The sequence below is a fragment of the Parastagonospora nodorum genome, assembly GCF_000146915.1.
Source record: "Parastagonospora nodorum SN15 chromosome Unknown scaffold_7, whole genome shotgun sequence".
In the NCBI taxonomy this organism is placed as follows: domain Eukaryota; kingdom Fungi; phylum Ascomycota; class Dothideomycetes; order Pleosporales; family Phaeosphaeriaceae; genus Parastagonospora; species Parastagonospora nodorum.
Genome location: NW_001884555.1, coordinates 239,718 through 256,362, shown reverse-complemented (window position 1 = coordinate 256,362; position 16,645 = coordinate 239,718). Strand labels below are relative to the sequence as shown.

The window sequence follows — 16,645 nt, the reverse complement described above, 5'->3', positions numbered from 1 at the left end:
GATGAGCAGGTGAAATTCGGAACGCGTGCCCTAGGAAAGGCAGAGGCTGAAGATGTGCTTCGTCGATTGCGTGGGGTAGCGTAGCAGGAATAGTGTTTGACACTTCCCCGAGCTCTACAGATTGTGGGGTGCATGGACCCCCAAAGAAACCACCACCCCAATTGCTCCAGGTTGGATGCCCTTACCAGCTTCCGCGAGCGGTAGAGAAACACATCGTGGTGTTAAGGGTCTGCTCATCAGTACGGGGAATCCATTGCCGGGCGACAGCGAAACATAGTGTAGTCAGCTGCCGCCGTTCCACGACGACTATCTGAGCAGCCAAAGCTCCACGCACGGAAAGAGCGACAATAATAAGACGAGCGCCTAGAGAGTACCAGAGGGTCATAAATTACGGCCAAGTCCACCGCTTCAATCACGTCAGCATCCTCAACATCACTCGCAGCCTCTCTAAGGTCTATCTTAGTCCTCATATACCCAACCATCGAGTGCTCCCGACCTTCGACGCTACTCCGCCGTGGGTCATACGGGAAAAGTTGAGGTCGCAAATCGGTTCGGCAGACTTGAGTCGGGACACGTTGTCTGCGCGACTGGAGGAAGGTGTCAAGAGGCACGTAGTATGAGAAACTCGGGCTTGCTACCCGTACATCCAACCTGCGACCCAGAAGCATGGTCCGGGAGAGGGCGGATAACAGTTTGTAGATGTTGGGAGTCGGATGTATACGCGGTTAGCTAGTCACAGTCAAGGCCCTTGCGACGAGGGGATTGGAAGAGCCGGATGGTACTAGAGTATGACGAGGGGATACTAGCTGTGAATTATTTCTGCGGGAACACAGGCAGTTCTTCATGTGGGGAAATGATTGTCCTTGCGTGTGTAGTCACATTGCAAGCGTACACCCCTTAGAATATGAAGAAATCACAGAATGGCCGCTTCGCAGCACTCGACTTCCACATACCTTGCTAGAAACGTCGGAGCCATAGGCAAGGCACATGTGATTCATCAAAGGGTCTTCGAGCGACCGTTGACGCTGGGGATGTTCCTGCAACTCCAATTGCCGCGGCTTAATTCCGAGCTCCACATCAACCCCACGTATCGCGCCCTGGATGTACTTCGTACGCGACCGACACGCCTTACCAAGCACAAGAAGACTGACGAGCCGTTGTCTATATATTCTGAAAACCGCCAATCCATCTGATACACATCACAAAGTATGCTCCCCACACTGGCATCAAACTTCAACCCACAGTCCGCTGACAAGAGATACGTAGGCTCCAGCATATCGAATGCTCGCTCTCCGCCCTCTATTTCGCAGCATACCTCGTCGCACGCACTTTTTCGCACGCACAATGGCATCCAGCTCAGCTCCTCTGCAAGAATGGCTCGTCATCGTCCCAGACTTCAAAGGTGCACTGGACAAGCGCCTAGGAGCTAGGCCCAAGCATCTGGAAGGTCTGAAGAGTGATAGGGATGATATGTGGTTATGGGGAGGTACGCGTGTTTCTCATTTCTCTCGCTTCAGTGTGTCCTGGATGGATGATTGGAGAGGAATGTAGACGTTGACGTGTGAATGCAGGTGCTATGCTCGAAGAGCCTATCAAAGAAGGCGACTCTGGCCCGCCAAAGATGAAGGGCAGTGCCATGTTGATTGGAGCCAAGACGAGGGAGGAAGTAGTGGAGAGGTTGAAGAAGGACGTGTACGTGCAAGAAGGTGTTTGGGATGTTGAGAAGGTGGAGATCATTCCGTTCAAAAGCGCGCTCAGGAAGGCATTGTAAGCAAAAGTATGACATCAATCGATATGGAGATGGCGTGAGATGATTACATTGCTTACATTGAGTATTAAGTCTCAAATAATGCTCTGTTCTAGCAACTTGACATGTTCATTGTCCGTGCCAAAACCTTCTCTATCTCATGTCCGCCTATGATTGGTCACTTACCCTTGAATGCTACACTCCTTCATAGCCTTTAGCATCTCTTGGAGCCACGCAAGCCGCGCATGACCAAGGGTGATTATGACTATCGATATAGCCATGGGAGGTGGAAAGGAGAGACATTTCGATCGGTTGTTCACCACCAGTAGTGGCCATACAGGTTTTGTCGAACTACAGCGAATTTTGATCGTAGTCCCTTGGATCGTGACTATATCTTCCTCCAGAGGTAGATTTGTAGTTGCATTCCTATGAAAGAGACAAAATGACACGGACTTCAGAACTAGGTTGTTTGCCCTCAAGTTCCCCTTTCCGCCCGCTCTGCATCCAGCAATCCAGACACTGTAGTGACCGTATAGCCCCTGCTCTTTAAACCAGGCAACACCTTTCTCAACATTGGCACTGTCCAGCCTCTCCGATCATGGCAAATGACAATCGAGCCCGGGCGCACCATGCTCAGGATATGTCGCGCGTTGATGCTCGGATACGATATTTGCGGATCGTGCGGATACACACTACCCAAGACCATTTGATAACCCATGGCCTGGACTTGCTGTCGCATAGAGGAGCTGAAGAATCCTGACCCAGGACGAAAGAAACGATTCGGTGGTCTTGCTTTACCGAGCGATGCGTATGTGGTGTTGATGTAGCCTTCGACCTCGATTAACTGTTCAGCCAGCTGTTGTGGCAATAGGGAGCGTGATGGCTCATCGTGCATGGCATGATTTCCCAGCTCATTCCCAGTTTCAACAACACGTGCCAGGCTCTCTTCTCTCCCAGGAACTTGACCGCCAATAACAAAGAATGTTGCTTTTGCATCATTGTCTCGAAGCACGTCAACAAGCTCCTGAGTAAAGCGAGAAGGCGCATCATCAATAGTCAGTGCGATGATCTTCTGCTTGAGCGGCACGTGCCATAGGACATCGGGCCAACGATGTTGAAAGTACCGGATCAAGATGTTTGGTGGCTTGTAGATGACATAGAATGGTGTTATGAAGGCGAGGATTGTGACGAAGACGACGATCATGGTGAAGAGTCGGGTGCGACGCGCACGGCGACGGAAGGCAGGCAGGCGGAAGAGTCGGCGCAACATTTCCTGCTGCTGGGGAGAGCCCGAGTGGGAGTGATCATAGCATCAGTATTGACTTCAGTCCAGAATGCTTCATTATGTGGCGTGGGCTGGTATCAGAAGTGCACCGAGGACTGGGAACTGGGAGATGTAGGGAGCTGCAGGGATACAGATGTGGCTAGTGTTAGCGGCGCTAGTAGTCAATTTTCTTCTTCAGATGCGAGACGGCCTCTTCTCCCTCACAAACTTGTCAACTCGACCATGTACAACCAGAGGGTCTCATGCTTTAATGAAATCGCTAGCTTCATGTGTTTTAATTGTCATCGATTGCATAGATGCGATTGTACAGTAGCATACAACGTTGAAGATGTACTGCGCGTTGGTATCAGATCAGCACAGGTAATGTATGAACTGCACAGGAACCAATTTGTCACGCTTGCACGAATTCACCACCTTCGTTACAAGCCCTCTAAGAATGTTCCAAGAAGGAAGTGAGCGTTTAATTGACCTGGCTGCCTAAGTTAGTGGCTCTTCAGGTCTCATTGCGCTCATACATGACACTGTGACAAGTAGCAATATCAGATTCAATGCAATGCCGAATGATTGCCACAAGAGACTGAAAGGCATCGTGATAGCATTGGGTATATGATGAATGGAAAGCCACGATGCGCATCCTGCCACTGATCCAATAACGCCTTGTTTGAAAAGCTGCAGCAGTCTCGATCATGTAGCATGAATCAGAAATCAAGAGGCGTTCCTGCCCTTGGCCTTGTCGTCAAGGTCTGCTGTGGTGGGACTTGACGACTCATCGTCCTCGTCACTTGCTTCCCTCGCGTCCTTGGCGTCCTTCCAATCCGAACTGCGCCGGCTCACTTTGCCAGGACCGAGCGGCTCCCTCGGGCTTGCGAGCGGGCTGGTGGGCGTGGCGCGGATGCTGCTGATACTATCTGTGCGGCCATGGCCCAGAAGCCCGCTCCGAATGCTGAGACCATCGGCATTCTGCTTGTTTGCGTAGTAGCTGTTGCGTTCGCTGGTGAGGACGGGAGCCGTCACGCCGGAGGCCGAGTAGACGCTCGCGCGCTCTGCATTCGCAAAGGCGCCGACGTTGCCCGGCCTGTTCGAGGGAGAATATATGGCGTCGGCGTTGCCAGAGAGCACGCTCAGGGGCAGTGACTCGCGGCTGCCGCCATAATGCGATGACGGGGCAAGGGCGCGCACCGAGGCGTTGGTATCGAGCGAGTTGCGACGGCGGCGCTTGGACGACGAGGCGAGGGTCAGGATGGAGGCATTGTCGGTGAGGATGTTGTTCGCGGTCGCGCCCTGGTACGAGTTGGGCTGCTGCAGGGGGGCCAGGTGCGGCGGGATGGCCGAGGGCAGCGGTGAGTTGGAGGGGAACTGGTGGGAGAAGTGCACGGGGGTGCCGTTGGCGGTGGTCGGCTGGGCATGTCCGGCACCCAGGACGTGGGAGGGGGCGGTTGACTGTATGGTGGTCAGGGTGGTGGTGAGCGAGTGCTCGGAGCCGTTGGGGGACGAGAAGGTGCTGCCGCCGCTCATCAAGTGGCTGTTGCCCGTGTCGGCCGTGGGCGCCGTGGACCTGTTGCTGTTGGCGAGGGCACGCTGCTGCTCCGAGGCGCCTTCCTCGACCGAGGTGAAGCTCTCCTTGGAGCGCGCACGCGGCGTCTCGGGGGTGGAGAAGGAGAGGTGGGCAGGCGCGCTGGCGGTGACGACGCCCGACTCGGGGTAGGGGTTGTTCTTTGCGGCGGCCTTTTTGGCAGTCGCCTTCTTGCCATTGCCGGAGCCGCCGGGCGAGTCCGAGGACGAGGGCTTGAGGTTCGCGAGGCGCTTCATCCAGCCCGCAAAGGGCCGCTTGCGCGCATGGCGGTCTTCAGAGGGGCGCATCAGTGCTGCGGACGGTGGTGGTGTTGAGGCTGGGACATACCATGAGGCGGCGATGCTGCTTGGGCCGTGGCCATGGTCGCGCGCCAAGTGGCTGCGCTGTGCGGTGATGCGGTGATGCGGTGAGTGCTAAGGTGAAGGGTCGAGGCCCGGGGCTGACTGGCGGACGGGCTGCACGTGGCGGGCTGACGTCGAGTTGGCGGTGCGACGGTGTTGGTCGTCGAGGTTGGCGGGCGTGGTCTGGTATGGACGGTGGACGGTGGACGGTGGATGGTGGATAGAGACGGATTGGTGGACAGCACCTTTGTATGTATGTAGTAGTAGTAGTAGTAGTAGTAGTAGTAGTAGTAGTAGTAGTAGTAGTAGTAGTAGTAGTAGTAGTAGTAGTAGTAGTAGTAGTAGTAGTAGTAGTAGTAGTAGTAGTAGTAGTAGTAGTAGTAGTAGTAGCAAAAATAGTAGTAGTGGTAGTCTATGTTTGGCGTCGGCGCAGGGAGGGTGCACTGTTAGCATATCTCCGGCCGCTGGACCCTTCCACCTTCCTCCAGAGGCCAGAGGCTTCCAAGTACGTTCCCATCTGGCGGGCCGAGGCGCGTCCGACATGGATGCATAGATGCGCTACCACGACTTCTGAGCGCTGCACCACCATCGCGCCTCGCGCCTCGCGCCTCGCACCTCGCACCTCGCACCTCGCACCTTCCCCCCGCAGCGCCGATTGTTGACTGTCCGTGTCGAAACAAAACATGTGCACCTCCTCTGGCTCCACCCTCACGTTTGCCGGCGGCACCAACCCAACGGCGTCATGAGCCAAACATGCACGGCCCAGAAGCCCTCCTCCTGCATTCTGCCTCTGCCCGACGACGTCGTCGCCCAGATCAAGTCGTCGACGGCCATTGTGTCGCTCACCGACGTAGTGCTGGAGCTGCTGAAGAACTCGCTTGACGCCAGAGCCACCAAGGTCGAGGCGTCCGTCGACTTTGCCCGAGGCGCATGCACCGTAGAGGACGACGGCCGGGGCATCCCACCACTTGAGTTCACAGAGGACGGCGGGCTGGGTAGACGCTACTGTACGTCTTCAGGCTGCCTCATACCTCTGTCTGCCCGTCACATGCACTAATAGCGCACATGTGCAGGCACCTCGAAACACAATCCATCCGAACCGCTTCTCGGCCGCCATGGCACCTTCCTCGCCTCCCTCTCTGCTGTGTCCCTCCTGTCCGTCACATCACGCCACTGCCAGCACCGCTCCCCACAACTCTGTCACGTTTCACCACGCCAAGACTGTCCGCCGGCAGCTGCCCGCGGAATCACACCATCACACACATGAGAAGCACGGCACCCGCGTGACGGTCCGCAACCTGTTTGGAAACCTGCCTGTTCGTGTAAAACAGCGATCGAAAGCTGCCGAGCACAGGTCAGAACACGACCGCCTGTGGGATAAGCTGAAGTCGAGTGTCGCAGCTCTTCTGCTAAGCTGGTCTGGCTCCGTGAGCCTACGAGTCCAAGATGCCCAAAATCGCATCCGCTTCGCCTTCAACACCTCCAACTCGTGGCTGGCAGCACGGGAAAAGCGCTTGGCCAACTCACACCCGCCGTCATCGCATCTTACTTGCATGCTTGCCATCCTCACCCAGGCCAACTACATCTCAGTGACCCAGTGGCCAACTTGGATACCCGTGTCAGCCTCCACGCCCTCGCTATCCATCCAAGGCGTCATATCGCTCGAACCAGCACCCACCAGGAGCATTCAGTTCATCTCGCTTGGTATTCGGCCTCTGTCCGCTGATGGCGAAAACAATGAACTTTACAATCAAGTGAATCGCCTGTTCAGACATTCCAGTTTCGGTATTGAAGAAGAACATGTTGTCAGTGAGCCTGACAAGGACCGTCAGTCATCAGACAAGCGATTGAACCGACGTCGACAATTCAAAATGAGAAAAGGTGTTGATAGATATCCAATGTTTCATCTTCGCATCGCTTTGCGGGAAGGTATGCCAGCGGGTTGTGCAGAAGACGAACTCGTCGGTGAGGAAACAAACCTCCAAGCCGTCGTCGAGGTCCTTGGCGCTATGATCGTCCAATGGCTAAAAGCCCATCATTTCAGTCCCGTGTCAGATCGCCCAAACCGAAAGAGTGCTGGCGCTTCAGTCAATGTCCCAGTATTGTCGAGCGAAGATGGACCCACGTCATCCGGCGCAGGACCGCCAGAAGCTTCATCGAGAGACAGCCTGCGCCGTGTAGACTTCGAAGCACGCAATCTCGACGCAAAACCGACGCTTGGCAAAAAGAGAAAGCGGTCTAGACCGTCAGAGTGTAATGTCGAGAAGCCAGGAAACCGAGCTTTTGCAGAGTGGTCTCGAATCAAGAGTGGGAAGACGGACTTTTTCAACATTCCTGCGACCTTGCAAATCCCTGAACCAAGGGCCGGTACGATGACACAGCAAAAAATAGGCGCATTTGATAACGATAACGTCGACGAATCTTTGGTCTGGGTTGACCCAACAACCAAAAAGGCACACGTACTGAACGCTCGCACTGGCTGTGTGATGCCGCTCTCAAGTACCAGACCAGCTACTCATCCATTCACATCGCCACTAGGCATGCCGCACGCGCCTTCAAAACCATCACTACGGCTTGCTCCGAAGACCGCTGCTGTGGGACAGACGCCCTGGCTGGATGGGATACTTCAAACTTGGACTAACCCTGTCTTCCGAACGAACGAGCAACGAATAGAGCAGATCTTACCCCAAGACGACAAAGGACACAACTTGCACCACCAATGCTGCTCCGCGCCCAAGGATGCAGCTCAGTTTGCACATCCCCTCACCAAGGCCAGGCTGTCAAAAGAATGCCTCGTGAGCGCCGAGGTCCTGGCGCAAGTGGATAAGAAGTTTATCCTTGTCAAAATGAGAACTCGCCCAGATGAAAATCCTAAACATGACGCTGCGAGGCCATTGCTGGTGCTAATTGACCAACATGCAGCAGATGAGCGGATTCGAGTGGAGGCTTTGTTACGGGAACTTTGCTCTCCAATGGATACACATTGCTCTGGCTACCAATCAAAGCTCGGTCACCGTGCCTTGGTAGGATCAGTCATGCTCGAGAATCCACCCAAGTTCACCGTTTCACGACAAGAACAGCTGCACTTTGCCACATACGCCGATAGGTTTGCATCTTGGGGTATCCTGTTCGACTTTGTGGACTCTGCCACGAATTCTGTCAAAGTAGTTACCTCCGAAGAACCCTCACGACTCCTATGCGTAACGGCTTTGCCACCCGGCATTTCCGAGCGTTGTCAAGCGGATGCTCAGCTTCTGATTTCCTTCTTACGCACTGCAGTCTGGAAATATGCGAACGATCTTAGCCTGTCGACGGAAACGTCGCTACCTCAGCCCAGTCAACCTTTAGATTGGATAGGTCGCCTCGGCCATTGTCCCGAAGGTCTTGTTGACATCATCAACTCTCGAGCGTGTCGCTCGGCCATCATGTTCAATGATGAGCTTGACATGCATCAGTCTAGAGGACTTGTACAAAAGTTGGCTACATGCGCATTCCCCTTTGTGTGCGCACACGGACGGCCTAGTATGGTGCCATTAGGAGATATCGGCAGCTTCGCGGAGAATACCCAAGCATTGTCTCTGGCCTTACAGTCAGACCGAAGCAATTTTGTACACGCTTGGAAGCATTGGGCACAATGAATAGAGATCAAAGTATGTACGCAGATCTTGGATATCTGCGAGTCTTACATGTACCACAATTGGCAAAGGACTACAGCTACAGCATGGGAATTGGTCCACATCCGTAAGAATTGCGGGGACTAATGGTCACAGTGTCGCCATACTCCCAATCCATCGACTTAAGCATATACATATTATTCACTTTCGTGTTACCATGTGGTGTTGCTAATAGATTACGGAATAAACATTAATCATGAAAAAAACTGAGTACTTTAAGAGACAAACGACCGGCCCGATTTCGTAGCGCTCGGAGCTGCCACCTTAGCGTTCGAACTCTGGACGGGGCCCACGCCTGGCAAAGGTTGGAACGCCGCAGAATTGGGCCAGTTTCCCAGTTTGCCTGGATCTCCGCCTATTCTCACCCATTTTGCATGTGATGGCGTTGGCCCATCCATGACGAACATGCGATACCAGCCGACAGGCGCGACATAAGGGCCTTTGGGTGCTTTCACAGTACAGGAAGTACCAGAACATGAGAAGCTTGGAAATAGGATACGCGCTCCCATAGAGCTGCCGTGCGTGCTAGACTCTGAGCCGAGCAGAGATACCTTGATGTTGCCGCTGGTCGAAGAGGTTATGGTAAAGGCGTAGTCTGTCTCCCAGATCCAGTCATTCTGTGGTAAGCTGAAAGCAGGCTGTGGGGCCCCCGAGAGTAGGTATGGCGGCAGGAAGACTTCAAATCTGTATTCCTGGGGGTGTGTGTTGTCCTCGGGGTCTGAGCCGGAGACCAGTACCCGACCGTCATCCATTAGCACAGCTTCGGAATGGTACATGCGTGCGATTGTTGTATTCGCCATCATGCTTATACGCTGGTTGAGTGGCTTCCTGGAGTCGTACAAGAGCGCATTGAAGTTTGAGTTTTCTCCGAGCCCGAAACCTGCTGCGCCCTTCTCTGCGCCGTTAAGAATCAGAAACGTTCCGTCTGGCAGAGTCGCCATACATGACATGACTCGTCGTGATGGCATACGCTCGATTGCCCATTGGGGGTTTGGCGCATCTGGCGCAATGCTTACGCAATTGTCGATTCCCCACGCCGGCTGTAGTGTCGCTCCACCGCAGATTAGGACTTCGAGCGGCTTGTCATACGGATAATACTGTGGCAGCAGTACCTGAGAGCCCTCAAGAGGGTACGTCCGGCCTCCCTTAGGGTCATTGACTCCTCCTGGCACCTTGGGAAGGATCTTGACTGTGTTCAAGGTGACCTCATTCAGAATTCGGGCTTCGTTATAGTACTGGATGAAGATGCCACCAGATGGCAACACGACGAGATACGGGTACAGGTTGTATGGATCCGTTTGGCGCAAGTATTCTGCTTCGTATATGGGCCCAACTGTAGGAAGGATTTCCATGTTCGGGACCGGTGGGCCGTTTGAACCGTTCTCACCACCGACAATGAGTATGGAACCATTGGCCATGACCATGCCCGTGGGATACCAGCGCGGCTGCTGGAGTCTGACAGCGTTGACATCCTCTTGCCAGTCATTCGTTCCGTTGATACCAGGTTTGCCGTCTGGCCAGTAAATACGAACTCCAAAGAGAGAATCTACAGACCAACCGCCAATGTTGATCTGACGACCAGCGCGGTCCGGCATTGTAAGGCCAGCAGCGCAGAATACATCAGTCTTGAGGCCTTTCAGCTCGCGGAAAGCGTGAAAGATATCGCCGCCTATGGATGGATCAAACTCGTACGCACCCGTAGTGTTCGGTGCCCCAGTCCCATGTTTCTCGAGCAGATTGATCTTGCCGTTAATGCCCGGTTGCGCGATCAGCGGGATAATGGGGCCTCCGACTAAGAACTCGTATCGACCAGCAGCTGTTCCTTTGGGGTATTGCCAAACGTAGAGCGGAGTACCTGTCCACTTATACCAAGTAAGTCGGTTGCCGGCACCACAAATGGCCTCGGGAGCTCCTGGACAGGCGGTGGCGCAGTCAGAGTCCGGAGCTTTTGTTGATCCGGCCTTTGCAATGCCTTCAACATCTCCACAGTAGCATTCTTCTCCGTATTCCATCCCTGCGGCCATGTAGCCATACTCTTTACACTTACCCAGACACCATTCGGGCGAGTTACCTGTTGCGTTGACCAACTGCCAGGGGAAGACTCTTGCTCCATTGCCTCCGTCAGTTATGCAGCCCTGATAAGTCCAGTCGCTTACGTTCTGTACAGGTGTTGGCTTCTTGATTATCTGCAATGTCGTCTGGTTCGACCAGATGCTGAGCCTGTTGCCAGCACCACACTTCTGACTGGAGCTACCTCCACATGGCATGTTACATTCTGTATCCGAAGACGCGAGAGAACCTCCCTCGCGGATGACGTTGTCGCAGAAGCATTGCGTACTGTACTCCATACCAGCGATGGAGTAGCCTGCAGTGGCGCACTTGCTCGCACAGGAGCCAATGGTCATAGCCGAGTCATCGGGCTGCTGACTGTTCATGATGCGATAGCCGGGTCCATCCACGTAGCAACCTTTATAGGTGAAGCCTTTCGGCACACCGGTGGCTACAGGCGCAGCACTCGATGCACTTGAGACGATGGGCGCGCTCGAAGCGCCGCCTGCCGCCGCGGTGCGCGATGGCGACGGCGATGGCGAGGGTGAGGGTGAGCTCGATTCTTGTCCCGTGTAGAATTTGTACAATGTTAACCGGTCAGATCCTCCGCATACATCTGTTTGGTTTCCGTTGCACTTCATGTTGCACTGCGCGCACTTCGCCATTAGGCGCCGGACCGCCAGAGTTGCGAAGTTGATTGTCACAAAAGCACTCGCCGGCGTATTCGGTGCCAGCGAGTGTGTAGCCAGCCGACTGACATGCAGTTTGACAGCCCTTGTTTGTCATTCCACCGTTCACATTGGCACCAACGGAGAGAGATCTTTTAGCAACGGAGTCGGTGTAGCAGCCTTCATAATACCATCCCTTTGGTTTTACCGGCACCGTGGTACCGCTAGCTGGAGGGGCAGATGAGACTCCGGGAGCCTGTCGTCCAACAAGCACATGCTTGCTCCTGTCGCTTGCAGTGTCGTCACGCCCATAGGCGTAAAGATGGTCTCTGCTTTCGCAATCTGCTGCAGCATCGCTTGCGCAGTCCGCGGAGCATTCGGAGGCCGAGAATCTGCTCGAGCTCTTCAATGCTGTCCCGCAAAGGCCTGGCTATGATTAGATACAGCCACAAACAGCAAAAGGGGCAGCCAATGCCGAGGGAATGGCGTACACTCATTGTCGTTCCAGGTACCAGCTACTGGGTAGCCACGATCGTCGCATAGCGCAATGCAGCGAGCCGCGCTCAAAGGCTCAGTCCCGGAGTCTGCGATGCGTACAGTGCGCTGATCAACCAGATCCCTGGTTCCTGTCAGTACGTGCCAGGATCATCGGGCGTTGCGAATGTTTATTCAAACGCAATATAGTGGATTTTACTTACGCGTAACAGCCTTTGTGTGACCATCCTTCGGGCAATTCTTTTAGCACCACAGCCTTCTGTCGGTTAAGTGCACCTGCACCATCGGTCGTGCATACAAACAATAATGTGCATAGTATTGGAGTGCGAGCCCATCCATTTATCCAGGGACGCTTCATGTTGGGCGAAGTAAATTAGAGTGCATGCGACAGCAATGACAACAAGACACGAGCACTGACATTCTCACGACGAGGTATATATGCTCACCGTACTGCTCACCACACGGAATAGTTTTTGCCTGATATGGGCACTACCTCGAGGCCTCTAGTCAGTCGTCCCGGTCTCGCGATGGAACCTTGGCTGGGTACGAGGCAGGCATGTGGCGAGCTGCCGTGTCAGCAAACGACATTCAATAGTTCAAGTGCTGCGGCTGAACGCGCAGCCAGCTTGGTATTCGTCTATCGCACCCTGCAAACCCACTTTGGGTAGGTGTTCTGCTGCACGAATGTCGGGTAAATGGCGCTAGGACTCTTATCACCACCCTCCCGCCAACGCGGTAGCTCGTGCGCGTGGCGTGGGCCACACGTTTCTCGCCCCGTGGAAAATTTGCCCATGCCGCACTACAAGGCTAGGTCCCACGCCGCCTGAGCGACAGTCTTCACACTACCCACACTACCTTCGTATTTCGGTCGCTATTTCAGTGACTATTTCGGCTGCTACTCCTCGTGACTCCAGAATTACTGCCGCGGATGCCGTCGCAACGCCTAGGAAGGATTTAAGCTCATGCTAGCGCCCAGTAAGATACATTGCGTGCATGTATTGGATGAACCCCAAGACGGCACGTAAGATACCCTTCCCACCAAAAGTATGCTACATCAGTCCAGACATGCATGCAACCCAGTCTGCTGAAGCTGCGAGTAAGCACGCGAGTCTGCACAACCTGCATTCAGGCCCTTAAATGCCTCACCGGCGTGCACATGGCTGTTGCTAGCAGTCTCAGCACCGCACGCTTGGCACTTGTCTCCACACAGTACGAGACGGACCTTCTCCGCTCAGAAGCTATAATAGGGCTGACCGATCAGTTTTTCGATACTTTGTCTAGGCATTAGGGCATGTGAAAAAGAGGGGTCTTCGTGAACGGCATGTCACGGAATGGCTCGCCTTACCTCTAATTTCCTGGCCTAGGGGATAGACGTGGAGCTCTGTGGAGCTGAGGTAAGATAAAGTATCGTCTTCTTATCATGCGCTGCTCTTATAGCTCGAAAATACGAATTCTACTGTCTTTTTGTTAGTGCTAGCTAAGTAGCAATTTGCGAATTGCATTAGCATATACTACTTAGTGTTAGATATGTAGTAAGTGCTAAATGTTAGATCTATATAATTAAGCAGAGACCTAGCTTATAAACTACAGAGTTAAGATATGTTTTGTACTCTAGTTAATCTTACTAATATAATATAGCAATAGCCTCTTCTATTCTTATTAAGTAACTTATCTATATATAAGTCTAAATTATAAATATTATTGCATAGTCTCTATGTGTACGTGGTAAACTTTTAAGTTGCCTATAATATATATTATACATTACTACTTAATAGTTACTCTACTTCCTGTTCTTAGGTTTCAGCTAGCGCTGGTACGGGCGACGACGACGTAACGCGATACCCAGTCTTGATAAAAGTTTGTTTATTAGGACTCAGTCCATCCCCATTGTATGTGCTAATAGCGGTGATCCTCGAGCACGTCGTTTCGTAGAAATCGATATACAGACAATTTGCGGCCAAAGAGCAAAACTCTGCACAAGCCTCTATGGAGGTCTGAGTTGTCGTGTCAATGGTGTTGATAGGACCACCATTTTGGTTAGGGTTGCTGATAGTGTAGATGTAGCGGGTGCAGCCGATATTAAGATTGAATTGGGCTCCATTTGCTGCGGTATAAACTTCCACCTGTTCGCAAGTAGGGGAGGCAGATGGGGTGGGGGTAGAAGACGAGGTCGAAGACGAGGTCGGAGTGGAAGATGATTCCGAAGTGGAAGACGAGGTTGGGGCGGAAGATGCTGTGGCGGTGGAATCGCTGCTCGCGATCGTGGTAGTGGCTACGGTACTAGACAGTAGAGAAGACGATGAGACACTGGATGATGAGCTGCTAGACGATGAGCTGCTAACAGAACTTGTGGTTAAAGAGACCATAGTCAAGGATGAGCTTGGTGTTGGCAAGCTTATCGAAGAGATTGTTGGAGTGCTACTAGCACTGGAGCTGGAGCTCGACGACCAAAGTTTGCTTGTAGTGGACATGCTCGATGTTTTGGAAGAGGTGACAGACTTCGAGGATGAAGACGATATTGAAGACTGTGCCGGGCTGGAATTGCAGTCGCCAAATCCTTCTTGACAGCCCTTGCCGCAGTAGTCCACAGTGCTTCCACACTTTCATGGTCAGTCCGACGTCTTCTTTGCATGGCCATTAGCCTTCAGTGACTTACATAGTTATATCGACTACAGCAATTGCCCCATTGAGAACCTTTGCATGTCCGGTTGCTGCCGTCTACTCCACATCGTGCGTTGGTGGTGACCTTGAGAGTCGATGTAGGCGAAGATGAGGGTGATGTACGTGTCGACGAGGAAGCCACCAGTACGAATGTTGAGCTTGGTTTCACGATCGAGGATACCGAGCTCTTGCAGTCCCCATAGCCGGACTTACAACCGGTACCGCAGTATGCTGTCGTGCTTCCACTAATGTTGTTAGGATGAAGCCGACAGTATGATGTCCAGCCTTACCAGTATGAGTACTGAGAACAACAGTTTCCAAATGTGCTACCACGACATGTCAAACCCCCAAAAGAAGGGCCACATCGTGCCGTTGTGCTTACGCGCTGGGCGACCGCAAGAGAGACCGAAGCAAAAGTAAGGGCGAAAACAGCCGAACGCATGTTTCAAGAGGAGATATCAGTATGTATGTAGCGAAAAGCTTCGTTGCCAGGCAGCGCGTTTCCCTTAAATATCAACATGTCTCGCTGTCTGCTGGCTCGTGCTTGTAAAGCTAGGAGACTATGGTGAGTCTAGGGGAGTGCCGAGTTTGACTGCGTGAATCGCTGATGAGTCTTCCCCTAGCTGAGATGGCACTAAAAATCATAGCTGAAGTTTCGCAGAGCGTGGAAATTATCAGAGGCATCTAGAACTAGATACTAGCCGCTTGCATCGTCGTAGCGCATCGTCGTGGCGTATCGTCGAGGCGTATCATCGCTTAACTTATCGAATTTAGTTTCTTTTAGTACTAGTACACAGCGGCCTCGCGCTCTCCGAGACGACACTCTTCTTAACTAGAATTCTTAATAGATACTAACGTAAAGCACCACTGAGACGGCCACACCACCGAGCTGGCCACTTTTTCTTAGCATTACGCTTTCCTCTATAACTCTACGAGTTCTAGACTATTTTAGGAGTTTATTTTATATTTAGAAAGCCCTAATTTAGGGCTTTCTAATGCTTTAAAAGTTACCTAATTAGGCTTAGTATTGCTAAAGTTAGAGCTTAGTGAAATATAGAGCCTTGCTTAGCTTTAAACTCTAGTAACCTATAGTATATAGCTACGCATTAATCTATAACTCTTACTATAGCATCTATAGACTATAAAGATATAGATTCTAAAGTTTTAGAGTTTTCTATATGCTAGTTCTAGAGATATAAAGCTAAATATCTCTTAGAGCTTAAAAAAGAATATTCTATTTAATAACTAGGCTATACTAGACTCTATTTAGCTCTAACTTTTAGAATAGAGGTTATATATTATAGAGATTATATATACTAAAGTTTTAAGTAATAAAGTTAAGTATAAGAATAGAGAGTTATAATTTTTTTTTAAAAATAGAGCAAAATACTAAGAAATTAAACTTTGCTAAGTATTCTAATTTTTTACATAATAAGATAGTCTAAAAAGTTAGATTATAGTTTTTATATACTAATAGTATATAAAATAAGTTTTAGAAGTTAAGATATACTACTTATAGCATCTAATATACTAGATTGCTTAGACTTAATATAGTTTATAAGTAAGTAGCTTATCTAAGTAAGTAGCTTATCTAATATAACTAAACTAACTACGCAGCGCTAACGCAAAATATCTTAATAATACTAAACTTAAAAGACTTATACTAAAGTAAAAATATAGCTTACTATCTAAGATATTAAATCTAAGTAAATTTAAAGTAAAAGACGCGCTATAGTATAAAGAATTATTATAGTAATATATATAAAATATATATTACTATCTTATTCTAGAAGTTAAATAAGCTTATTAATAGCTTTAGTATTAGCTTAGTTATCTCTCTTTTCTCCTTTCTGCTCTGTTTGCCTATATTTCGTTATTCTCTGTATTTAGCCTAAAATCTAGTTTTAGCTAGTATTAATTAGGCTTATCTATCTAAGAATGCGGGGTAATAATAAACTAGTAAAGTTAGTTTACTAGAGCTTATATTAGTAGTTACTAGTCTATACTAATTAGTATTAGCTAGTATTTTAGCTCTGTTCTAAGAACTGCCGATATAAGCTAGTTTACTAGTCTAAGGGATTTATAATATAATAAGGGATTTATAAGCTATATAGAGCTTATTAATAATTATAAATTATTAGAAATTAATATT

The 16,645-nt window shown here is 50.9% G+C and overlaps 7 protein-coding genes across 7 annotated transcripts; 3 read left to right on the top strand and 4 right to left on the bottom strand.

The window, feature by feature from the left end:
* Positions 1-1,344: 1,344 nt before the first annotated feature.
* SNOG_04875 (hypothetical protein) lies at positions 1,345-1,894 on the top strand (the record flags this gene model as incomplete). Its single annotated transcript, XM_001795236.1, has 2 exons — positions 1,345-1,486; positions 1,572-1,894. 2 exons carry the CDS (start codon positions 1,345-1,347, stop codon positions 1,769-1,771), a joined length of 342 nt encoding a protein of 113 aa, XP_001795288.1. The 3' UTR covers positions 1,772-1,894.
* A 169-nt stretch (positions 1,895-2,063) lies between these two features.
* Positions 2,064-2,951, bottom strand: SNOG_04874 (hypothetical protein; the record flags this gene model as incomplete). Its single annotated transcript, XM_001795235.1, has 2 exons — positions 2,064-2,135; positions 2,376-2,951. 2 exons carry the CDS (start codon positions 2,949-2,951, stop codon positions 2,064-2,066), a joined length of 648 nt encoding a protein of 215 aa, XP_001795287.1.
* A 786-nt stretch (positions 2,952-3,737) lies between these two features.
* Positions 3,738-5,535, bottom strand: SNOG_04873 (hypothetical protein; the record flags this gene model as incomplete). Its single annotated transcript, XM_001795234.1, has 3 exons — positions 3,738-4,897; positions 4,933-5,358; positions 5,391-5,535. 3 exons carry the CDS (start codon positions 5,533-5,535, stop codon positions 3,738-3,740), a joined length of 1,731 nt encoding a protein of 576 aa, XP_001795286.1.
* A 153-nt stretch (positions 5,536-5,688) lies between these two features.
* SNOG_04872 (hypothetical protein) lies at positions 5,689-8,584 on the top strand (the record flags this gene model as incomplete). Its single annotated transcript, XM_001795233.1, has 3 exons — positions 5,689-5,937; positions 6,020-6,875; positions 6,897-8,584. 3 exons carry the CDS (start codon positions 5,689-5,691, stop codon positions 8,582-8,584), a joined length of 2,793 nt encoding a protein of 930 aa, XP_001795285.1.
* Positions 8,585-8,835: 251 nt separating this feature from the next.
* Positions 8,836-11,310, bottom strand: SNOG_04871 (hypothetical protein; the record flags this gene model as incomplete). Its single annotated transcript, XM_001795232.1, has 1 exon — positions 8,836-11,310. The coding sequence occupies one exon, from the start codon at positions 11,308-11,310 to the stop codon at positions 8,836-8,838; it is 2,475 nt and encodes an 824-aa protein (XP_001795284.1).
* Positions 11,311-12,988: 1,678 nt separating this feature from the next.
* Positions 12,989-14,397, top strand: SNOG_04870 (hypothetical protein; the record flags this gene model as incomplete). The annotated part of the gene is made up of 6 exons (XM_001795231.1): positions 12,989-13,041; positions 13,358-13,364; positions 13,542-13,550; positions 13,630-13,721; positions 13,856-13,965; positions 13,994-14,397. 6 exons carry the CDS (start codon positions 12,989-12,991, stop codon positions 14,395-14,397), a joined length of 675 nt encoding a protein of 224 aa, XP_001795283.1.
* On the bottom strand, positions 13,912-14,439 carry SNOG_20049 (hypothetical protein; the record flags this gene model as incomplete). The annotated part of the gene is made up of 2 exons (XM_001795230.1): positions 13,912-14,104; positions 14,261-14,439. 2 exons carry the CDS (start codon positions 14,437-14,439, stop codon positions 13,912-13,914), a joined length of 372 nt encoding a protein of 123 aa, XP_001795282.1.
* Between the last annotated feature and the right edge of the window lie 2,206 nt (positions 14,440-16,645).